Source organism: Perognathus longimembris, chromosome 5, assembly GCF_023159225.1.
Source record: "Perognathus longimembris pacificus isolate PPM17 chromosome 5, ASM2315922v1, whole genome shotgun sequence".
Classification (NCBI taxonomy): domain Eukaryota; kingdom Metazoa; phylum Chordata; class Mammalia; order Rodentia; family Heteromyidae; genus Perognathus; species Perognathus longimembris.
In genome coordinates this window covers 63,318,887-63,338,416 of record NC_063165.1, presented here as the reverse complement: position 1 = coordinate 63,338,416, position 19,530 = coordinate 63,318,887, and the positions used below count along the sequence as shown (strand labels likewise).

Here is a 19,530-nt window from a genome sequence, read left to right as displayed (position 1 = left end):
CCTACCCACCGACACAGCGGAGGTTAGGAGGGAGCCTCGAGCTGCGATTACACAGGGCTTATAAAGGCAAAATACAAAGTTACAACAATCAGGTGTTCAAGCAAGCAAGATTAGGACACAGGTACAAATCTGATTGGCTCAGGGCTCAAGGCATTCTGGGGGCAGTCAGAGTTAAGCATTCCCAGCGGTTAGAGTTCTTGACTGGCTGGGCCCTAATGGGCTTGTCCTGGGTTTGCTCACAGGGCCTGCTTATCTCAGGTTTGCATGGTAAAGTGGGGTTCACATGGTAAAGTGGGGCCTGACTTCAAAGTCTGGCACTTCAATCTCCAATAAACTACTCAGAAAAAGTTGGGAGTGGTGCTGTGACTCAAGTGGTAGAACACTAGCTTTGAACACAAAGAGGCTCAGGGACAGTGCCCAGGCCCTGAGTTCAAGCCCCTAAACAGGCAAAAAAAAATAGTTTATGACACTCCATCTACAAATTAACCAGCAAAAAAAAGTCAGGCTTGCCGTTTGCTGGTGGCTCACACCTGTAATCTTCTCTACTGAGGAAGCTGAGATCTGAAGCCAGCCAAGGCAGACAAATATGAGAGATTCTTATCTGTATTTAACCATAAAAAAAAGAAGTTGTGGCTCAAGTGGTATTGAGGGTTAGTTTGAGCAAAAAAGGTTAAGGGAGGGTACCTAGACCCTAAGTTCAAGCCCCAATAGTGGCACAACAAAAGCCATGATGGAGATACTGCTCAAGTGGTAGAGTGCCTGCTGAACAAGTAAACCAAGTGAGCTTGGGGCCATGGGTTTAAACCTGTTGTGCCAAGTCGCGAAACGACCACCAAGAAGGCCACCGAGACTCAGACGTTCCGAAATGCAAAAGCAAGGCAAGACTTTATTCAGGCGAGCTGCAACTCGGGCCTTATCCTACCCACCGACACAGCAGAGGTTAGGAGGAAGCCCTGAGCTGCGATTGCACAGGGCTTATAAAGGCAAAAAACAAAGTTACAACAATCAGGTGTTCAAGTAAGGCAAAAACCAAAGTTACAGCAATCAGGTGTTCAAGCAAGCAAGATTAGGACACGGATACAAATCTGATTGGCTCAGGGCTCGAGGCACAGGGCTCGAGGCATTCTGGGGGCAGTTAGAGTTAAGCATTCCCAGCAATTAGTTCTTGACCGGCTGGGCCCTAATAAGCTTGTCCTGGGTTTGCTCACAGGGCCTGCTTATCTCAGGTTGGCGTGTTAAAGTGGGGCCTGACTTCGAAGTCTGGCTCTTCATTTCTGCCTTTTCTCTTTGGTACCTTGGGAGCCAATCATGGCTCCATTCTGTCCATTTCAATGGCTTCCATGTCTAGGGGATGATATAGAGATAAGGCATGGGCCAATAGGGCCCCAAAGTTGTAACCAAAAACAACTCTGGTCCCTTGGTTTTAAGGGGGGCTGATGGGTGAAGATCATCCATCTTCTGTAGCTTCTTCTGGCTGACTGAGGGGCATTGCCCTTACCTAGCCAGGAACCTATAACCTTAGTCTCCTGGGTAGCAAAGAAAGAAGGCAAAAAGAAAATTATATTCTAACTTTTCTTGAAGCGACTGAGTGGGGTGTTTGGAGACCTCCCAAGTTCCACCACCGTAGTCGTCCTCCAGGGTAAAGGGGTCAGTTGGTCTGGCGTGGGAGCAATGGACCCAAGTGGTGACGCCGTCTACCTTGAGGGCGGTGGGAGTAGTCAGTAGCACCACATAGGGTCCCTTCCACTGTGGTTCTAGGGATTTGGGGTTATGCCTCTGGATGATCACCCAGTCCCCTGGTCTGAATAAATGGGGGGTAGGGACAGAAGCAGAATCATAATGCCTTAAGTTGGGGCCACATATTCTTGTGCACGAGCTGCAAATAATCAAGTTTACACAAAAATTCAGTATCATCCAAATCAGCAAGCAATTCAGTCTGAAGGCTAGGGATAATGGGCGGGGGCTACCCGTACATTATTTCAAAAGGAGTAAATCCAAGCTGATAGGGAGAATTTCTTACTCTAAGCAGAGCAAAAGGAAGGAGTAACACCCAGTCTGCGCCAGTCTCTAAGGCCAATTTAGTCAAGGTCTCTTGGAGTCCGATTCATTCTCTCTACTGTCCTGAACTCTGGGGTCTGTAAGCACAATGCATCCCCAATCCGTCCCCAGTGCAGCGGCTATTCCCTGACTTACTTTTGAGATGAAGGCCTGTCCGTTGTCCGACCCAATGGTGGATGGGAAGCCATATCTGGGTAGGATTTCTTCCAGGATCTTCTTAGCCACTACATTTGTGGTCTCATGCCTTGTTGGATAAGCTTCAACCCATCTTGAAAAGGTGTCTACAAAAACTAGCAAATATTTGTATCCAAATTTTCCAGGTTTAATTTCTGTGAAATCTACTTCCAATACACGCCTGGCCTATCCCCACGGAGGCAAGCTCCTTTAGTAACTTGTTGATTGGGGACATTGGTAAGCTGACAGGCCTTGCAATTTTTTTTTTTTTTTTTTTGGCCAGTCCTGGGCCTTGGACTCAGGGCCTGAGCACTGTCCCTGGCTTCTTCCCGCTCAAGGCTAGCACTCTGCCACTTGAGCCACAGCGCCGCTTCTGGCCGTTTTCTGTATATGTGGTGCTGGGGAATCGAACCTAGGGCCTCGTGTATCCGAGGCAGGCACTCTTGCCACTAGGCTATATCCCCAGCCCATGCCTTGCAATTTTTAACAATATCTTCAATAAGTTGATCTCCTTGTCTAATTTTCACTTTGGAGCGTCAGAGCAAGTCCTGCATTCTTCGGGTTCCCATGTTAGAAGCTCGGTGGATTCTCTTAAGGACCCCCTTACCCAGCCCTTGTGGCAAGATAAGTTTCCCTTCACAAGTTTTCCACCAGTCATTGTTTCCTTCTCTGTCTGGGGTTTTGTGGGCCTTGGGAATTTTCTTTATCCACTCCAAGTCTTCTTGGGAATACTGGGGCACCGGAGGCAAAGCTCATGGCCCTGGATCTACTAGAGCCAATATTTCTGCTCCGGGCTGGAGGGCTGCTTCCTTAGCTGCCTGGTCGGCCAGATTATTCCCTCTAGTCACAGAATCAACTCCCTTTTGATGACCCGGACAGTGCATAATGGCAATCTTTGCTGGTTCCCATAGGGCCCGGATGAGGCTTAAAATCTCCTGCTTGTTTCTAATGGCTTTTCCTTTGGCTGTCAGTAGCCCCCTCTCTTGGTAGATAGCTCCATGGATGTGTACGGTGGCAAAAGCGTACCGGCTGTCCGTATAGATATTTAGTCTCTTTCCTTTTCCCATCTGTAAAGCTTTTGTTAGTGCCACTAGTTCTGCTCTTTGTGCAGAAGTTCCCTGGGGGAGTGCCTCCGCCCACACTATCTCAGTGTCCGTAGTAACTGTTGCACCCGCATACCTTTTTCCATCCCGAAGGAAGCTGCTGCCATCGGTGAACCAGGTGTTCTCAGCATTTGATAATGGTAAATGCAGCAAGTCTGGCCGAAGGCTATGTGTTTGGGCCAGGATCTGCTCACAATCATGCAGAGGCACTTCCAGATCCACATCTGGCAGCAGAGTTGCTGGGTTTAATGCTGCAGGTACACAGAAGCTGATATGTACCGGGTTAAGTAACAAGGTCTGGTAATGGACCATGCGGGCATTGCTCATCCATTGGTCAGGCGGTTGTTTTAGCACCCCCTCTAGAGCGTGTGGAGTGGCCACAGTCAGGTTCTGTCCCAGAGTCAACTTATCTGCATCTTTTACCAAGAGGGCTACTGCAGCTATTTTTTTTTTTTTTTTGCCAGTCCTGGGCCCTGGGCTCTGGGCAGGAGCACTGTCCCTGGCTTCCTTTTGCTCAAGGCTAGCACTCTGCCACTTGAGCCACAGCGCCACTTCTGGCCATTTTCTGTATATGTGGTGCTGGGGAATCGAACCCAGGGCTTCTTGTATAGAAGGCAAGCACTCTTGCCACTAGGCCATATTCCCAGCCCTACTTCAGCTATTATTCTTAAGCACGGAGGCCACCCAATGGCGACAGGATCCAATATCTTTGACAAGTAGGCAACTGGCCGTCTCCAAGGCCCAGTTGGCTGGGTGAGCACCCCTTTTGCTATTCCTTTATTTTCAGCCACGAACAATATGAATGGTTTATTCACGTCAGGTAGGCCTAAGGCAGGGGCTTCCAGAAGGCTTTTCTTGATTGCCTCAAAGGCTTTTTGCTTCTGCTCAGTCCAATGAAATTCTGGGAGGTTTTTGGTGGCTTCATATAGAGGCTTGGCCATCTCAGTGAACCCAGGTATCCACAGCTGGCAATAGCCCACTGTTCCCCAGGAACTCTGACTTGTCTGGCTGACTTAGGCACAGGGATTTTCAGCACAGTCTCTTTACGTGCATCTGACAGCCAACGCTTGCCCTCTTTTAATATGAAGCCCAGATAGGTGACTTCAGGTTTACAAATTTGTGCCTTTTTAGTGGAGGCCCTATAGCCCAAATTGCCAAGAGTCTAAGAGCCTAGCTGTTCCCTTTAGACAGCTATTTTTGTCTGGAGCAGCTATTAACAAATCATCTACATATTGCAATAGACTTATTCCAGTATTTTTGGAGCGGTACTCACTCAGGTCTTCATGTAATGCCTCATCAAAGATGGTAGGCAAATTCTTGAATCCTTGAGGCAGCCTGGTCCAGGTCAATTGACCACTTTTCCCGATTTCAGGATCATGCCAAGTGAATGCAAAGTAGCTTTGGCTCTGTGGGCTAAGGGCAGGCTAAAGAAGGCATCTTTTAGATCCAACACAGTATACCACACATGGCTCGGTGACAGGGAGCTCAGCAGGATATACAGGTTTGGGACTGTTGGATGAATGTCCATTACTCTCTTGTTAACTTCTCTCAAGTCTTGCACTGGTCTGTAATCATTAGAATTAGGCTTTTTTTACAGGCAACAGTGGAGTATTCCAGGCTGACTGGATGGGCTTCAGAACTCCTAAATCTAACAATTTTCTGATGTGAGGAGTGATCCCCTTCTTTGCTTCTAGTGACATAGGGTACTGGAAAACTGTTACTGGGTCGGCCCTGGCTTTGAGTTCCACAAAGATTGGAGGACGATGTTTTGCCAATCCCATTCCCCCAGTTTCTTCCCGTGCTTAGGGAAATGCCCGTAGCCACTCATTTTCCAGAGACTTAGGCTTGGGATGCTGGTATAGCCTATACTCCTCTCCTAACTTGCTAGTTTTTAAGTATACTAACAGGCTTTTCTCTTGAGTTCATCACAGAAGCCCCACAGCCTGTAACTGTATCTGAGCTTTCATTTTTGTTAAGAGGTCACATCCAAGCAATGGATAGGGGCAGTCAGGGATGACTAAAAATGAGTGGGTTACCTGGCCTGCTCCCAAGTCCACTGTTCTTTGAGTAGTCCATTTATAGGGTTTAGTGCCCGTCACACCTTGGACCCATGTTGTTTTAGTGGACATCAGCCTTCTCGGGGCTAGTAATACTGAATTTTCCGCTCCCGTATCTACCATGAACATGACTGGCCAATGCCCCTCCTCCTTGCAATAGGCACATTGATTCTTCCCCACTCTTGATTGGGGTTTGGGCTCCTGCTCCTTACTTGGAGAGGACGACTATCTAAAGTTTCCTGCCTGCACAGAGATCAGGATTTCCCTGAGGTCCTTCTTGTGTTGTGCCTGTTGTTGCTCCCAAATTCTAGCCAAACTCCTTTCCTTAACTCTGTTCCTCTTTTCTTGCTCGATTCCATGTTCTTTGCCCTTCCTTTCCTGTCTTTGTTCTCCTGTTTCTCTCTTATTATAAACCTTTTCCGCCACTGCTACTAGATCCCTAACAGATTTTTCACCAAGCCTGTCTAGAGCCTGCAACTTTTGCTTTATGTCTGGTGCGGCTTGATTTACGTAGGCAAACATAATCATCTGAGCAGATTCCTGGGTCTCAAGATCATATATTTTTTAATCATACCATCATCATTTTTATTTAAAAATCCTTTGATTCTTATTTCTGATGTAATAGATATCATTTCATGATTATTTCCAATGGCAAATAGAGACAGTAAGTGAAATTCACCCACTGCTCTGTTTGGCTGCCAGCCTCTTGTCCCTCTCTTCAGCAATGGTGAGGTGGATCCCCTTTCCTTGGGGAAGAGAAATCCATGGTTTCTTGCCTTTGCCAATAACAAAGATGTTAGAAAGTCGAGTGCCAAAGCTGTTGCCATTGGCATCTTTCACATGAACCACATCGAAAGAACCTGGGTGTCTCTCTCTGTTGGTAATCACACCAATTCTTCCCAAGTTAGCACCTCCGGTTACCTCAAGATCATATTGACTAAAGGCTTCCACGAGCCACTCAAGGTAGGCTGCCGAACTTTCACTTTCTCCCTGTCTAATATCATAAACTTTGGCCATATTAGTAGGTCGGCAAGCTGCCGCCTTGGGACCTGCCAGCAGAGCCTGGCGATGGACAAGGAGTCGCTCCCTACCTTCAGCCGTATTGTAGTCCCATGCTAGTCGGGTCTCGGGAAAATAAGTGTCAATCAAGGCAGGATTCGTGATGGGCGTTCTGGTGGGGCTGGGGATAAGTCTACGGGCTGCTTCTTGGATACGATCTCTCTCCTCAGTGGTGAAAAGGACCTGTAAAAGCTGTCTACAATCATCCCAAGTGGGCTGGTGAGTGAAAAGTATAGTTTCAAGCAAGCGAATTAAATCCTGGGGTTTCTCAGAAAAGGGGCATGCCAATTGTAAAGATCACTAGTAGCAAATGGCCAGTATTGGAATTGTTATCGACCATCTGCATCCACAGGACCTATAGAGTGTAGGGGAAGGGCAACAGAATTATGAAGAGATGAAATTCTTTGGTGCCGGCGAGTTGACTGGGCGGGGCCCTCCGGAGCAGAGGGCACAGCTGAAACATCTTCCTCAGAGTCCTCCTCTTGTAAGGAACCTGGTCTAGATAGCCTGAACGAGGGGCGTAAAATCCTGATCTTACCTATGTCAAAGCTCCCCTCAGGTGGCCAATTAGCTCTCTCAAGGGTGGGCCATTCTGACTTGCACAGGGTGATCCTTTTTCCTTCTTAAGGGCCACACCTCGGTGCTGAGCTATCTCCTTGACCTCCCTCCAGTGAGCTAGGATCAAATCTAGGGGGCTAGATGGAGGTCCCCAAGATAGAATGTTACCCATAGCTCTGATCAGATGTTTAGTTCAAAAGGCTACAAAAAAAAACAAACAATTATAACAATACAACACATAGGCCTGAGAACAAGACTACAAGTTGGAGATGGAGATCTCCCAAGTTGTACCACAACCTCCTGCAAGGGTGCAGAAGGAGTGGACCCAAGTTGGCCCACAACCTCCTGCAAGGATACAGAAGGAGTGGACCCAAGTTGGCCCACAACCTCCTGCAAGGATACAGAAGGAGTGGACCCAAGTTGGCCCACAACCTCCTGCAAGGGCGCAGAAGGAGTGGACCCAAAGCAAAAGCAAAACAGACAAACAGACAAATTGTAGGACAAGACAAATGAACAGTGCTGTTTTCTTACCTTCGGAGTCTGGGGTCTCGGGGGTCTCTGGGGCTATCCCGGACGAAACCCCCAAATGTTGTGCCAAGTCACGAAATGACCACCAAGAAGGCCACTGAGACTCAGACATTCCGAAATGCAAAAGCAAAGCAAGACTTTATTCAGGCGAGCTGCAACTCGGGCCTCATCCTACCCACCAACACAGCAGAGGTTAGGAGGAAGCCCCGAGCTGCAATTGCACAGGGCTTATAAAGGCAAAATACAAAGTGACAACAATCAGGTGTTTAAGTAAGGCAAAAACCAAAGTTACAGCAATCAGGTGTTCAAGCAAGCAAGATTAGGACATGGATACAAATCTGATTGGCTCAGGGCTCGAGGCACAGGGTTCGAGGCACTCTGGGGGCAGTTAGAGTTAAGCATTCTCAGCGGTTAGAGTTCGTGACCGGCTGGGCTCTAATAAGCTTGTCCTGGTTTTGCTCACAGGGCCTGCTTATCTCAGGTTTGCGTGGTAAAGTGGGGTTCACGTGGTAAAGTGGGGCCTGACTTCAAAGTCTGGCTCTTCAAACCTAGTACCACCAAAAAGAAAAAAAAAGGAAGGAAGGAATTGATTGTGGTTTATAAGCTGAAAGTGAAGCTGTGGCTCAAGTGGAAGCACACTAGCCTTGAGGGGAAAAGCCCAGGGACAGTATCCAGGCCCAAAGCTCAACATTCTCTCCTATAATTCAACTTATTTCTGGTGAAGTAATCATTTATCCCTCTTTGCCTTGCTCCATGGGAACTGGGACTCAGAACCGGCAGAAAAGTCTAATCATCTAACTCTGATTTTGCTGTATGAATTAACTTTCGTTAGACCCAGCAGCCTTGTGTGTGTTGTTGTTGTTTTTTAATCAACACGGCCTCAACTGGGACAGACAAACTTGTTAGTTTTAAAGTAAAATAAAATATCAGACATTTCACAGTTCTTTACAGGGATATGTGGCTATATAATGGTGTGAGTGTGTGTGTGTGTGTGTGTGTGCACGTGTTTGTATTCTAGGTGCCAAGTGGCCATATAATGGTGTGTGTGTGTTTGTATTCTAGGTGACAAGTGGCTATATAATGGTGTGTGTTTGTGTGCATGTGTTTGTATTCTAGGTGCCAACAAAGAGTATGACCATATGACTGATGTCTGAAGACAGGAAATCTGAAATCATTAAAAACAAGAAAGCCAAGAAACTGAATCCTCATGGATGTTGAAGCATTGACCCCCACCCTATTTTGCTAGGCACATACAGATGTCAGGCAGGCCACCAAAGATATGCTCAGACTTCTTGAGACAGGCAGGACAATCATACCTGAACTTGGCTGTAAGCATTTTATTGTGGGCACAGAAGGTTCTGAGGCCCAGCTGTGAGGTTTGGGAAGGGTTAAGAGGACGGAAGACAGAACTGGACCCTGTGAAGGTCAAACCATCTAGGCAAGACAGATGTAGAGTTGTTTGAACATTTAAAAAGCTTGGACCTTGGATAAGGGAATACTTACCCTATTCTCTGCCTGCACCTGCAGTCACCCCCCTTATTAAACTCAAATAACCTCTGTCTCCTTGCTCAGACTCTATAAAACCCCTGACTCTGACCTGCACCCCCCAGCCTCCAAGCCCAGAGAAAGGCTGTGCCCCCCCCCCTGTTCCTCAATAAACAGTCCTTGCCTGTTGAAGATTAGGTCCAGCCTGTTTCCTTCCTTTCTCCTCCATTTTCCTAACAGATGTTGACTCAGTTGTCTTCTTGAATTTGGCATAACTAAGTAGATAGCCAGACTTGAAATGGATTCCCAAGATTTCAATGGAGAGGCAGAGAGGAGATTATTAACAGTATTATGGTGCTATCCATAAATGGTGGAGCCTCAATAGAGGAAAATAATCTGGACGAATCATCATGCAACCAGGCTTTCACACCCCAGGCCCAAAGACCAAATCCCACGCTAGGTCTGGCCACTCACGCCTATATGCCAAAGAGACATAATGAAGAGGAGAGGAAGACTTGTTACATGGCACAAGCAGCCATGTGTGTGTGCATGTGCGTGCACGCTCACATGTGCGTGCACGCTCACATGTGCATAACAGTCCTAGGTTTGAACTCAGGACCTCAAGCTTTCACTTGACTTTTTGTTTTTGCCACTCCTGGTGCTAGGCACTGTCTCTGAACTTTTAGCTCAAGGCTAGAGCACATACTTTCCTGCCCAGACTGTCTTTGAATCCAAATCCTCAGACCTCAGCCTCTTGAGTAGCTAGGATTACAGGCTTGAGCCATCAACACCTGGCTTTTACTTGGCCTTTTTAGCTCAAGACTGGCACTTTGCCACTTGAGCTATACTTCTACTTCTGGCTTTCTTGGGGTGGTTAATTGAAAAGAAGAATCTCTTGGATTTGTCTCCCTGGGTCTACCTTTGGTGTTATTATTGTATAGTGATTTGAGAAGAGCAATCTGGTTTTCATAAAATTATTACTTCTGCTAGTTCTGGTAGCTCACACCTGTAATCCTACCTGCTCAGGAGGCTGAAATCTGAGGATTGTGGTTTGAAGTCAATAGGAAAGTCCATGAGACTCTTACCTCCAATTACCTGCAAAAAATAAAAAAGGCTGCAAGCAATGCTGTGGCTCAAGTGGTAGAGTGCTAACCTTCAGCAGAAAAGCTCAGGGACAGGACCCAGGCACTGAATTCAAGTCCTGGACTGGCAGACACACACATAAAAAGATGATTATTATTGCTTCTGAGTACAGCCTGATAATTATAGGTAAATTTCCAGGTAGCTGGTCTGCTGTTCTTTGCGGGGTGGTATTTTCTGTTCTTTGTCATAAAAATGTCATCATTTAGTCCTGTCATTTCTGGATTTCACAGTGACCTCAAAGTGAATGGTTTAGAACAAGAATAGATACAAACAGACGTCAGGATAACAAAATTCATTTTGTGGTAGCCAGGGGAAGAAAGGACTTCAGTACATCTTCAGCTGTCTTCAAGGTTGTAGACATTGACCTCAGGTTAAATAAGGAGAATTGAGGGGAGGCAGAGTGAGGAAGGTGTACATAGTTAAGGTAGTTCTGGTCAAGGCGTAGATGACCAGGATTTTAGTCTATCTCTGGAGGAATGTTGGAGAAGTTCTTAACACATTACATTACTACTGGAAGCAAATGGAACACGATGCTTAGCAGTTGGTCTCCTGAGCTTTTGGCTTTCTCTGTCAAATGATACGATGGCATTGCTTCTTGAGGGGCAGTTTTCTCCCTGTCATAAGATGCTTATCTTGTCTTCCCTGGAGCCCAAGGAGGTTGTAAAGTGACTTGGGCAAAGAATAGCTCAAATCAAAGACCACAGATACAATGCATGTGTATGGTGGTGGGGAGGGGCAGAGTGTCCAGCTTTTAGTTAATTCAATGGCTCAGTGAAAACATCTTTTAGGTTGCCTCTTACAATTAGAGCATGTGGTAGTCTACCTCAGAAACTAAGGGCTTGCTCACCAATAGTTGCTCACAACTGTCATCCTAGCTATTCAAGCAGGCTGAGATCTAAGGATTATGGTTCAAAGCTAGCCCAAGCAGAAAAGTAAACAAGACTCTTATCTCCAAATAACCAACAAAGAAAGGCAGAAATAGAGCTGTGGCTCAAATGGGAGCGCACTAGCTTTGATCAAAAAAGCTTAAGTGCCCAGGCCCTGAGTTCAAGCCCCAGCACTGGCACAAAAGTAAAAACATTATCAACAACAAAAACTGAGACTAGAAGGTGCCGAATATTCTTTGCATGCCTTTCCAGATCACTCTCATGCTGTTCTTGGCCCACTGAAGACCTTTATGCATCACAGCAGCACTATGGCTTATAGTTTGGCTCAGCCAATTATGGGCAGTGATGGAGATTGGAGCTCTTATTCATCCCATTATTTTCCTCCTTGGGACACATGCATTGGCTTCTGTAGTATTTTACCGAACTCTCCCAGTTGCTCAATTTGAGCAGATGAGGTGGCTGTTCCCAGCCACATCTGAACTGACACAGGAAGAGTAACCAGCTTACTTTCACAGGCTGCTGGACAAGCAGTATCTTCAGCTGAGACAATCAATGGAAAGATCTGGGGTGGGGAGAGTGTTAAAGGATTATGACCATGGCCTAGAAGTGCTATTTATTGATCACTTTATGTACAAGGTACAGTAGTAGGTATTTTTATTCATTATGATATGTAATATAGCCATTAGAATATGCAATGAAATCTTCATACTGACTAAATGAATTAGCTTTATTATTTCCACTTTGTAGATGAGGAAACAAAGTTCTTGAAATTCCAAATGTCTCTTTAAAGGGAGCTTGCTGTTGTTCCTTTTTTTTTTTTTTTTTTTGCCAGTCCTGGGCATTGAACTCAGGGCCTGAGCACTGTCCCTGGCTTCTTTTTGCTCAAGGCTAGCACTCTGCCACTTGAGCCATAGCACCACCTCTGGCCATTTTTTATATATGTGGTGCTGGGGAATCAAACCCAGGGCTCCATGTATACGAAGCAAACACTCTTGCCACTAGGCCATATTCCTAGCCCTGTTGTTCCTTTAAATTCAGGTAATGGTATTATATGAATGATAACAATGGATAAAATGACTTCATAAATCTTTGTACTGCAGTGCTATGTGCAGGATTGTGCACATGCCAAGTGAGCTACAGCTCCATCCTCACATCTTGTAAATAACACAAAAGAGAAAAGGAAAACATTTAATTTTTAAAAATCAGTTCTTAAGGCATACTATATATAGATACACAGAGAGATTATAGATAAAAGAAGACAGATATGGCTCACAACTGTAATCCCAGCTTCTCAGGAGGCTGAGATCTGAAGATCAAAATTTGAAGCCAGCCTGAGTAGGTAAATTTGAGAGACTGATCTCCAATTAACCAGCAAAAAGCTGGAAGTAGAGTGGTGGCTCAAGTGGTAGAGCATCAGCTCTGAGTGAAAAAGCTAAGGGAGAGTACAAGGCCCCAAGTTTAAGCCCCAGCACCAGCATACACACACACACACACACACACACACACACACAGATGTGTACAGATGTATGAGTTGCATCAAGCACACATAGTTGGGTACCCATCAACATCATCAGAATATTTCCACTAGCGTGGGAAGTTCCCTGATATCTCTCACTACTCCTATTTATCTATTTTCCATCCCTATAGCTTTTCTTTTTCAAGAATATTATTAAATAAGATCAAATAATATGTGTTAGTGTGAACATACATTTTTACTTCTTTCAGGCAAAAATACCTACAACTAATATGACTGGATTGTATGCTTATTAGTTTGTGTTTTAGCTAGTGTAATGCCTGCTTTCACAAGAAATTGCCAAGCTGTTTGCCATCATGGTTGTATGTTTAACATTCTGCCAACAGTGTATGAGAGTTCAGGTTTCTCTGCATCTTCTAATTCTTGAGATTGCCTGGGTATTGTTTCTATGCAATTCTAACTGGAGTGTAGTAGTTTCTTATTTGATTTCAATTTACTTAATGCAAATCATTTTTGAAGTAAACAAGACTTGTCTGGAGAATCAATGTTTCAGATCTTGGGGATCCTTGCAGGGAAAATAGAGGGTTCTTAGTGGACAATTTGCTGCTGGATCTGTAGGGACCTGAACTTCTTTCCTTAGGCCAGAAGAGGGCAGGAGAGGGCAGAAAATAGGTTGCCTAATATTTAATTCATCAATCCTAGACATTCATAGTATTTATACTCATTATAGTTGTGCATTTCCCTCTAAGCCTATGTGATTGCTACCTGGTATAGGTCAATTTGTTTCCCACATAATGTAAACCAACTTAGTACCAGGCATTAACTAATCTTGTAAAGTCCTTCCCCACCAAAGCATAACTAACCTATATTTAAAAAGCTATCCACTTTCCACTCTGGATGATTGTATGAGGGGAACCAATGAGCAGCTGAGCTGGTTGAACCCCTGCTCTTCCTCTTCTTGAACCCTGTAGGAGCCAAGAGAGAATGAGGAAGGTGTTGGGGGTGGAGGCAGGGCTCCGGACTCCCAGCCAGCTACAGGCCCTCCTCTGTAGGGTCTGGGCTAGGGCTGCTCAGGCGAGGCAGTGCACAGATCTTCTGGGGCTGAGGCTGCAGAGTGCCCCCAAAGACATACTCCAGCCTGAGCCCGGGGCTCCCCTCGGGCAGTTGGAAGGTAAAGGTCCGAAGGAGGGTGGCAAACATAAGGAAGAGCTCCATTCGAGCCAGCTGGTCCCCAGGGCACATCCGATGTCCTGGGAGCAGAGGAGAAAGATCAGAGTGTGACATGGGCCTGTGTCTGTCCCCAACTGCCCCTCCTGGGTCCACCCAGGGCTCAATACCTGCAGAGAAGGGCAGGAAGGCCTCATTGACCATGAAGTTCTCATCCTTGTCCAGGAAGTGGCCAGGGTTGAACTGTCGAGGGTTCTCCCAGCACTCCGGGTCATAGAGCACAGAGGCAAGGTTTGGCAAGATGATGGTTCCCTGCAAATGAAGCTGCTGGAGGAGCCTCAGGGGCCAGAGCCCAGTCCCAGTCAGAAGACCTCAGGGAAACTCCCAGTGTGCTGGTGGGAGTGGCTGGACCATGAAGGGGCCTACGGAGATCCCTCAGGCCCACTCCCTCCAGGCTGAGCTTTGTGCCCATGCCCACATTTGAGAGAGAAACAGACACAGGCAGAGAGAAAGGAATGATAAGCAAAAAGGAAAACTGAGTTTTGGAAAGGCAGATAAAAAGTAGATTAGAAGCCCAATGCCAGTGGTTCACATCTGTAATTTTAGCTACACAGGATGCTGAGAGCTATGAATCACAGTTCAAAGCCAGACCAGACAGCAAAGTTATCTTCAATTAACCACTAAAAAGACAAAATGAAGGTGTAGCTCAAGTGGTAGAGTACCAGCCTTGAGTGAAAAAGCTAAGGGATGGCACCCATGCCCTGAGTGCAAGCCTAGTTCTGCCTGTGTCTGTCTCTGTCTCTGTCTCTCTGTCTCTCTCTCACACACACACAAAGTAGCATCAGAGGCTGGGGAGGCAGAAAGCTTGATTCTTTGACTCTGTAAAGGTGGGAGAGGAAAACTTGAACCACAATCCTTAATTTGGAATGTAACCCTTGCCCTAATCCCAATCTTAACCTTCACACAACATTTACCCCAATGCTAATCTTCCCTATAGCCTTATCCCTCCTGTAACCCTAATCCCAGCCCTCAGTGTCTCCAAGGGAGATGAGTGGTCAGATGGGAGGAGGAAGGCTGCAAGCCTCTGCTCCTTCCCACATGGCGCTGCACTGGGCATAAACAACAGGAGCAGGTCAAAGTGGAGCAAGGATGGGTCGTTTATGTTCCCAGGACATAGGAAACTCAGTGTCAGAACTTTTCCTTTTTCTCTTTCTCTTTCTGGTGCTGGTACAAGGCCTTAAACTCAAGGCCTCATGCTCTTACTTGGCTTTTCCACTCACGGCTGACACTCTACCACTTAAGCCACACCTCCACTTCTGGCTTTTTGCTGGTTACTTGGAGATGAGAGTCTCACAGACATTTCTCTCCTGACTGGCTTTGAACCTTGATCTTCAAATCTCAGCCTCTTGAGTTGCTAGGATTCAGGCACGAGCCACTGTGCCTTGCTCAGGCCCAGGATTCTGAGAACACCTCCTACCCTGTGGCTCACTTCCCAAACACAATAGAATTAAATTAGTGGCCCAGGGGAGACCAAACAGCTAAAGATATGACAGAAAGATCTTAAAATCAAAACAAAGATAACAAAAATAAACTGAGTACTTCAGCAGAAGCTAGGCCAGGTGGTGCACATACATACAGTTCCAGCACTGGAGACACAGAGGCCGAAGGATCAGGAGTAAGAGATCAGCCTGGACTACATAGTAAAGCCCGGTCTCAAAAGCCAGGGGCTGGGGCTGGGGATGTGGCTTAGTGATAGAGTGCTTGCCTAGCAGGCATGAAGCCCTGGGTTTGATTCCTCAGTACCACATAAACAGAAAAAGCTGGAAGTAGTGCTGTTCAAGCCTTGAGAAAAAAGAAAGCCAGGGACAGTGCTCAGGCCCTGAGTTCAAGCCCCAGGACTGGCAAAAAAAAAAAAAAAGCAAGGGCTGAAGAGCTCTCTCTCTCTCTCTCTCTCTCTCTCTCTCTCTCTCTCTCTCTCTCTCTGTCTCTCTTGCTCTCTCTCTTTCTCTCTCTCTCTCTGCTCTCTCTCTCCTCAAGCTTATGAGGCAAGTACACTACCACAGGAGAAGCACTTCAAGCCTTTTTCCTTTTAGTTACTTTTCAGAGTTTCTTGGGCTTTTGCCTGGACTAGTCTGGTGCCACCTCCAACCCTTCTCTTTCTTCTGCAGATCTGGGATAGTTGTAAACCACTTTACCCAGCTTATTCTTTGAGACAGGGTCCTACTAACTCATTGTAATTTTTTGTTTTTTTACCTGGCTGGCCTGGATTTGTGATTACCTCCCAAGTACCTGGGATTATAGGCATGAACCACTGTGCCAAGACCCAACAACTCAGTTGAATAATTATTTTCACATGAAGGGTCTCTCCTCAGAATGCTATATTCTGTCCAGGATTATTCATATTCTGGGGAGCTGTAGCCACTTTGTAAGATGGTTGACCTTAGCTCATAGAACAGGTTCAAAGTATCATCTCTCTATCCACTTGTACAAGATGACTCTGCCATCTGCCTGCTGGGTGCCTTCTGGGAACTCTCTGCTAACCTCTCCTTGATAAATGGCGGCTTGAAGTCCACAATAAAGTTGAATGTCTGAGCTAATACAGTCATTGTATTAGGGACCATCGCTATTGTTGCTATCATTCAGCTGATGAAATGGCTAGGAGCAGTTTAGGGATATCTGTAACATTTAATGATACACTGTTAGTCTTTCACTCAGCTTTCAGCAGCCATCTTTCTCCCAAGCTGTAAAAGCTCCAGATCAATTCTAGGTTGCTAATGGTCCTCTGGAGTCTTTATCACAGAGCAAGTTCTAGAATCAAATTGGCAGAAGTAGACTCTAAGTAGGCTCTCATCTTAAACATCATGAAACAGAGCTGAACTTTGGTCCCCCTCTTTTTTAACTTGATCTAATTTGACATGGCTTTAAGACAATCTGAGCCCAGGTCTTCCTGCCATGCCTGCAGCAGGAGAGCTGGTGCTGTGCTTCTGACCTCACATTCCAGGCAACATTTGACAAACCTGGGGACTTGTGATCAATTACTGCCAAAGACAACTTGGTATTAGCCAAGCCAACAGGCCAAGGGACAATGAAAAAAATCTTCATTTAGCACATTGATTCATTATTAATATGTGTGTGTGTGTGTGTGTGTGTGTGTGTGTGTGTGTGTGTGTTGGTGCTGAGGCTTGAACTCAGGGCCTGGGCACTGTCCTTTAGCCTTTTCTGTTCAAGGCTGGCACTCTACCACTTGAATCACAGCTCATTTGGGTTTGGGGGGTGATTAAATGGGATGGAATCTCATGGACTTTCCTGCCTGTGCTGGCTGGCTTTGAACTACAGTCCTTAGATCTCAGCCTGCTGAGAAGTTAGGATTATAGGTGTGAGCTACTCACACCCAACTGCATCAATTCATTTTTGTAAAAACGAATAGGCTTACTAGAAACAATAGGAATACCAGTGAGTGTGTTGGAAAGAGCAAAACTTTTGGAGTCATAGGAATATGAATAGAGGGGCTGGGAATATGGCCTAGTGGTAAAGTGCTTGCCTCATATCCATGAAGCCCTGGGTTCAATTCCTCAGCACCACATATAAAGAAAAAAGCCAGAAGTGATGCTGTGGCTCAAGTGGCAGAGTGCTAGCCTTGAGCAAAAAGAAGCCAGGGACAGTGCTCAGGCCCTGAGTCGACGTCCCAGGACTGGCAACAAAAACAAAACAAATAAACAGGAATGTGAATATAAAAGTGAGTTTAAAAACTTAATAACTGTGTTTTGAGCCATTATTTGAGTTCACTAAGCTCAGGTTTCTGTGCTGATAGAAAAGAAATAACAGTAACAACAACATTATCAAAGGAATTATCTTTAGATTGTGTGTAGTGGATATCTAGAGGTTGTTAAAGGAGGAATGGATTGAGGCAGCAATCTTAAGGCTGATCAATTATTAGTAATGGTATCCAAGTAGGGCTCTTAGGGAGGGGCCTAACTTCCACCACAGTTGTAAGCACTGAATGAAGGCTGCCATGGTGGAGGAGATTGAACCCCACACCCTTTCTCTGTACCACTTTTGTACCTAATCTGCCACAGTGTACCATCACGGCTTTCAAGGATGAGTAGACTGGAGCCTCGAGGCAGAGCCAAAGCCCCTTCCTGAGGAAATTTTTGGGGGCTTCAGCTACCACCTTTACATGCACAGAGTTACCTTGCACTGGGGCATCAAGATGAGTCCTTGCTTTTAGTAAAATGGCCACCTTGTCATCTGTACGCCTGTGATACCTTACCTTTTTTTGTGTGTGCCAATCCTGAGACTTGAACTCAGAACCAGGGTGCTGAACTTTTCTGCTTTTTTCCTTGCTTGTGCTATACCACTTGAACCACAGCCCCACTTCCAACTCTCTCTCTCTCTCTCTCTCTCTCTCTCTCTCTCTCTCTCTCTCTCTCTGTGTGTGTGTGTGTGTGTGTGTGTGTGTGTGTGTGTGTGTGTGTTTAATTGGAGATAAGAGTCTCAGGGACTTTCCTGCCTGGGCTGTCTTTGAACTGTGATCCTCAGATCTCAGCTTCCTGAGTAATGAGGATTACATGAATGTGCCAGTTGGTACCTTACCTTTTAAATGCCCCTGAAAAGCCAAGTGCTGGTTGCTTACACTTATAATCCTAGCTACTCAGGGGGCTATGATCTAAGAACTGAAGTTCAAAACCAGCCTGAGAAGAAAAGTCTCAGACTTCCTTCTCCAATTACCCAGCAAAAAGCTGTAAGTAGAAATGTAGCTCAAGTAGTAGAATGTTTACCTTGAATAGAAAAAGCCAAGCAAGAATACAAGGCCCTGAGTTCAAGCCCCAGTAACTGGCACTAAATACATACATACATACATACCCTGAAAAGAATCTTAGCTCCTGATATTCATACCCTTACTCATAATCTCTTACTCAGACTGGGCTGGATCTTGTGTCTCACTTCTAACAAACAGACTATGGTAAAGTGACTGGACTTCACACTGAAGACTGATTCATGAGAAGACTATCTTCTCTACTGGGTGCTCTTTAATTTTTCACCAGTGGAGATCAGATGCCATATTTTGAATATACCATATGAGGAAATTTATGTGCCAGAGAACCAAGGTGTCCACTGGCCCAGTCCATGATCCACTGAGACCTGAAAAAAGTCATGTTAGAGACAGATAGCCCTTCTTGTTTTAGCTATCTAGTGTTTATTTACACACACACACACACACACACACACACACACACTACTGGGTTTGGATTCAGAACCAAGGCTTGCTTTTCTTTTCTTTCTTTGTTTTGTTTTGTTTTTCTTTTCTTTTCCTTTTTTTTTTTTTTCCAGTCGCGGGGCTTGGGACTCAGGGCCTGAGCACTGTCCCTGGCTTCTTTTTGCTCAGGCTAGCACTCTACCTCTTGAGCCACAGTGCCACTTCTGGCCGTTTTCTATATATGCGGTGCTGAGGAATTGAACCCAGGGCTTCATGTATACAAGGCAAGCACTCCTGCCAGTAGTCCATATTCCCAGCCTAGGCTTGCTTTTCTAACTGGTATTCTACCACTTCAGACATGTTTTCAGCACTGATATTTGCTGCTTATTTTGGAGATGGAGTCTAGTGAAGTTTTCTGCTCAGTCTGGCCTTGAACTATGGAACTTGATCCTCCAGATCTCAGCCTCCTGAGTAGCTAAGATGGCAGGTGTGCAGTTATTTATTATTTGAATGCTATTAGAGTTATATGATTTCTAAAAATCTGCATTATGTACTTAAGTGGTAGCCAATAGCTTTCTAGAGTTAGCATCAAATATATGAAAAACATTATTCTTTATGGTTTAAGCTTTGAATTTCAGTG

The 19,530-nt window shown here is 45.6% G+C and overlaps 1 protein-coding gene across 1 annotated transcript in view; it reads right to left on the bottom strand.

The window, feature by feature from the left end:
- Positions 1 to 6,067: 6,067 nt before the first annotated feature.
- The window catches only part of LOC125351116 (cytochrome P450 2J2-like), a 17,007-nt gene continuing 3,544 nt past the window's right edge, over positions 6,068 to 19,530 (bottom strand). The window contains exons 4-6 of the mRNA XM_048345843.1: positions 13,864 to 14,005; positions 13,563 to 13,776; positions 6,068 to 6,386 (exon numbers count right to left, since the gene is read on the bottom strand). Of these exons, the coding sequence (XP_048201800.1) occupies positions 6,068 to 6,386; positions 13,563 to 13,776; positions 13,864 to 14,005 (675 nt within the window). The remainder of the gene's footprint in view (positions 6,387 to 13,562; positions 13,777 to 13,863; positions 14,006 to 19,530) is intronic.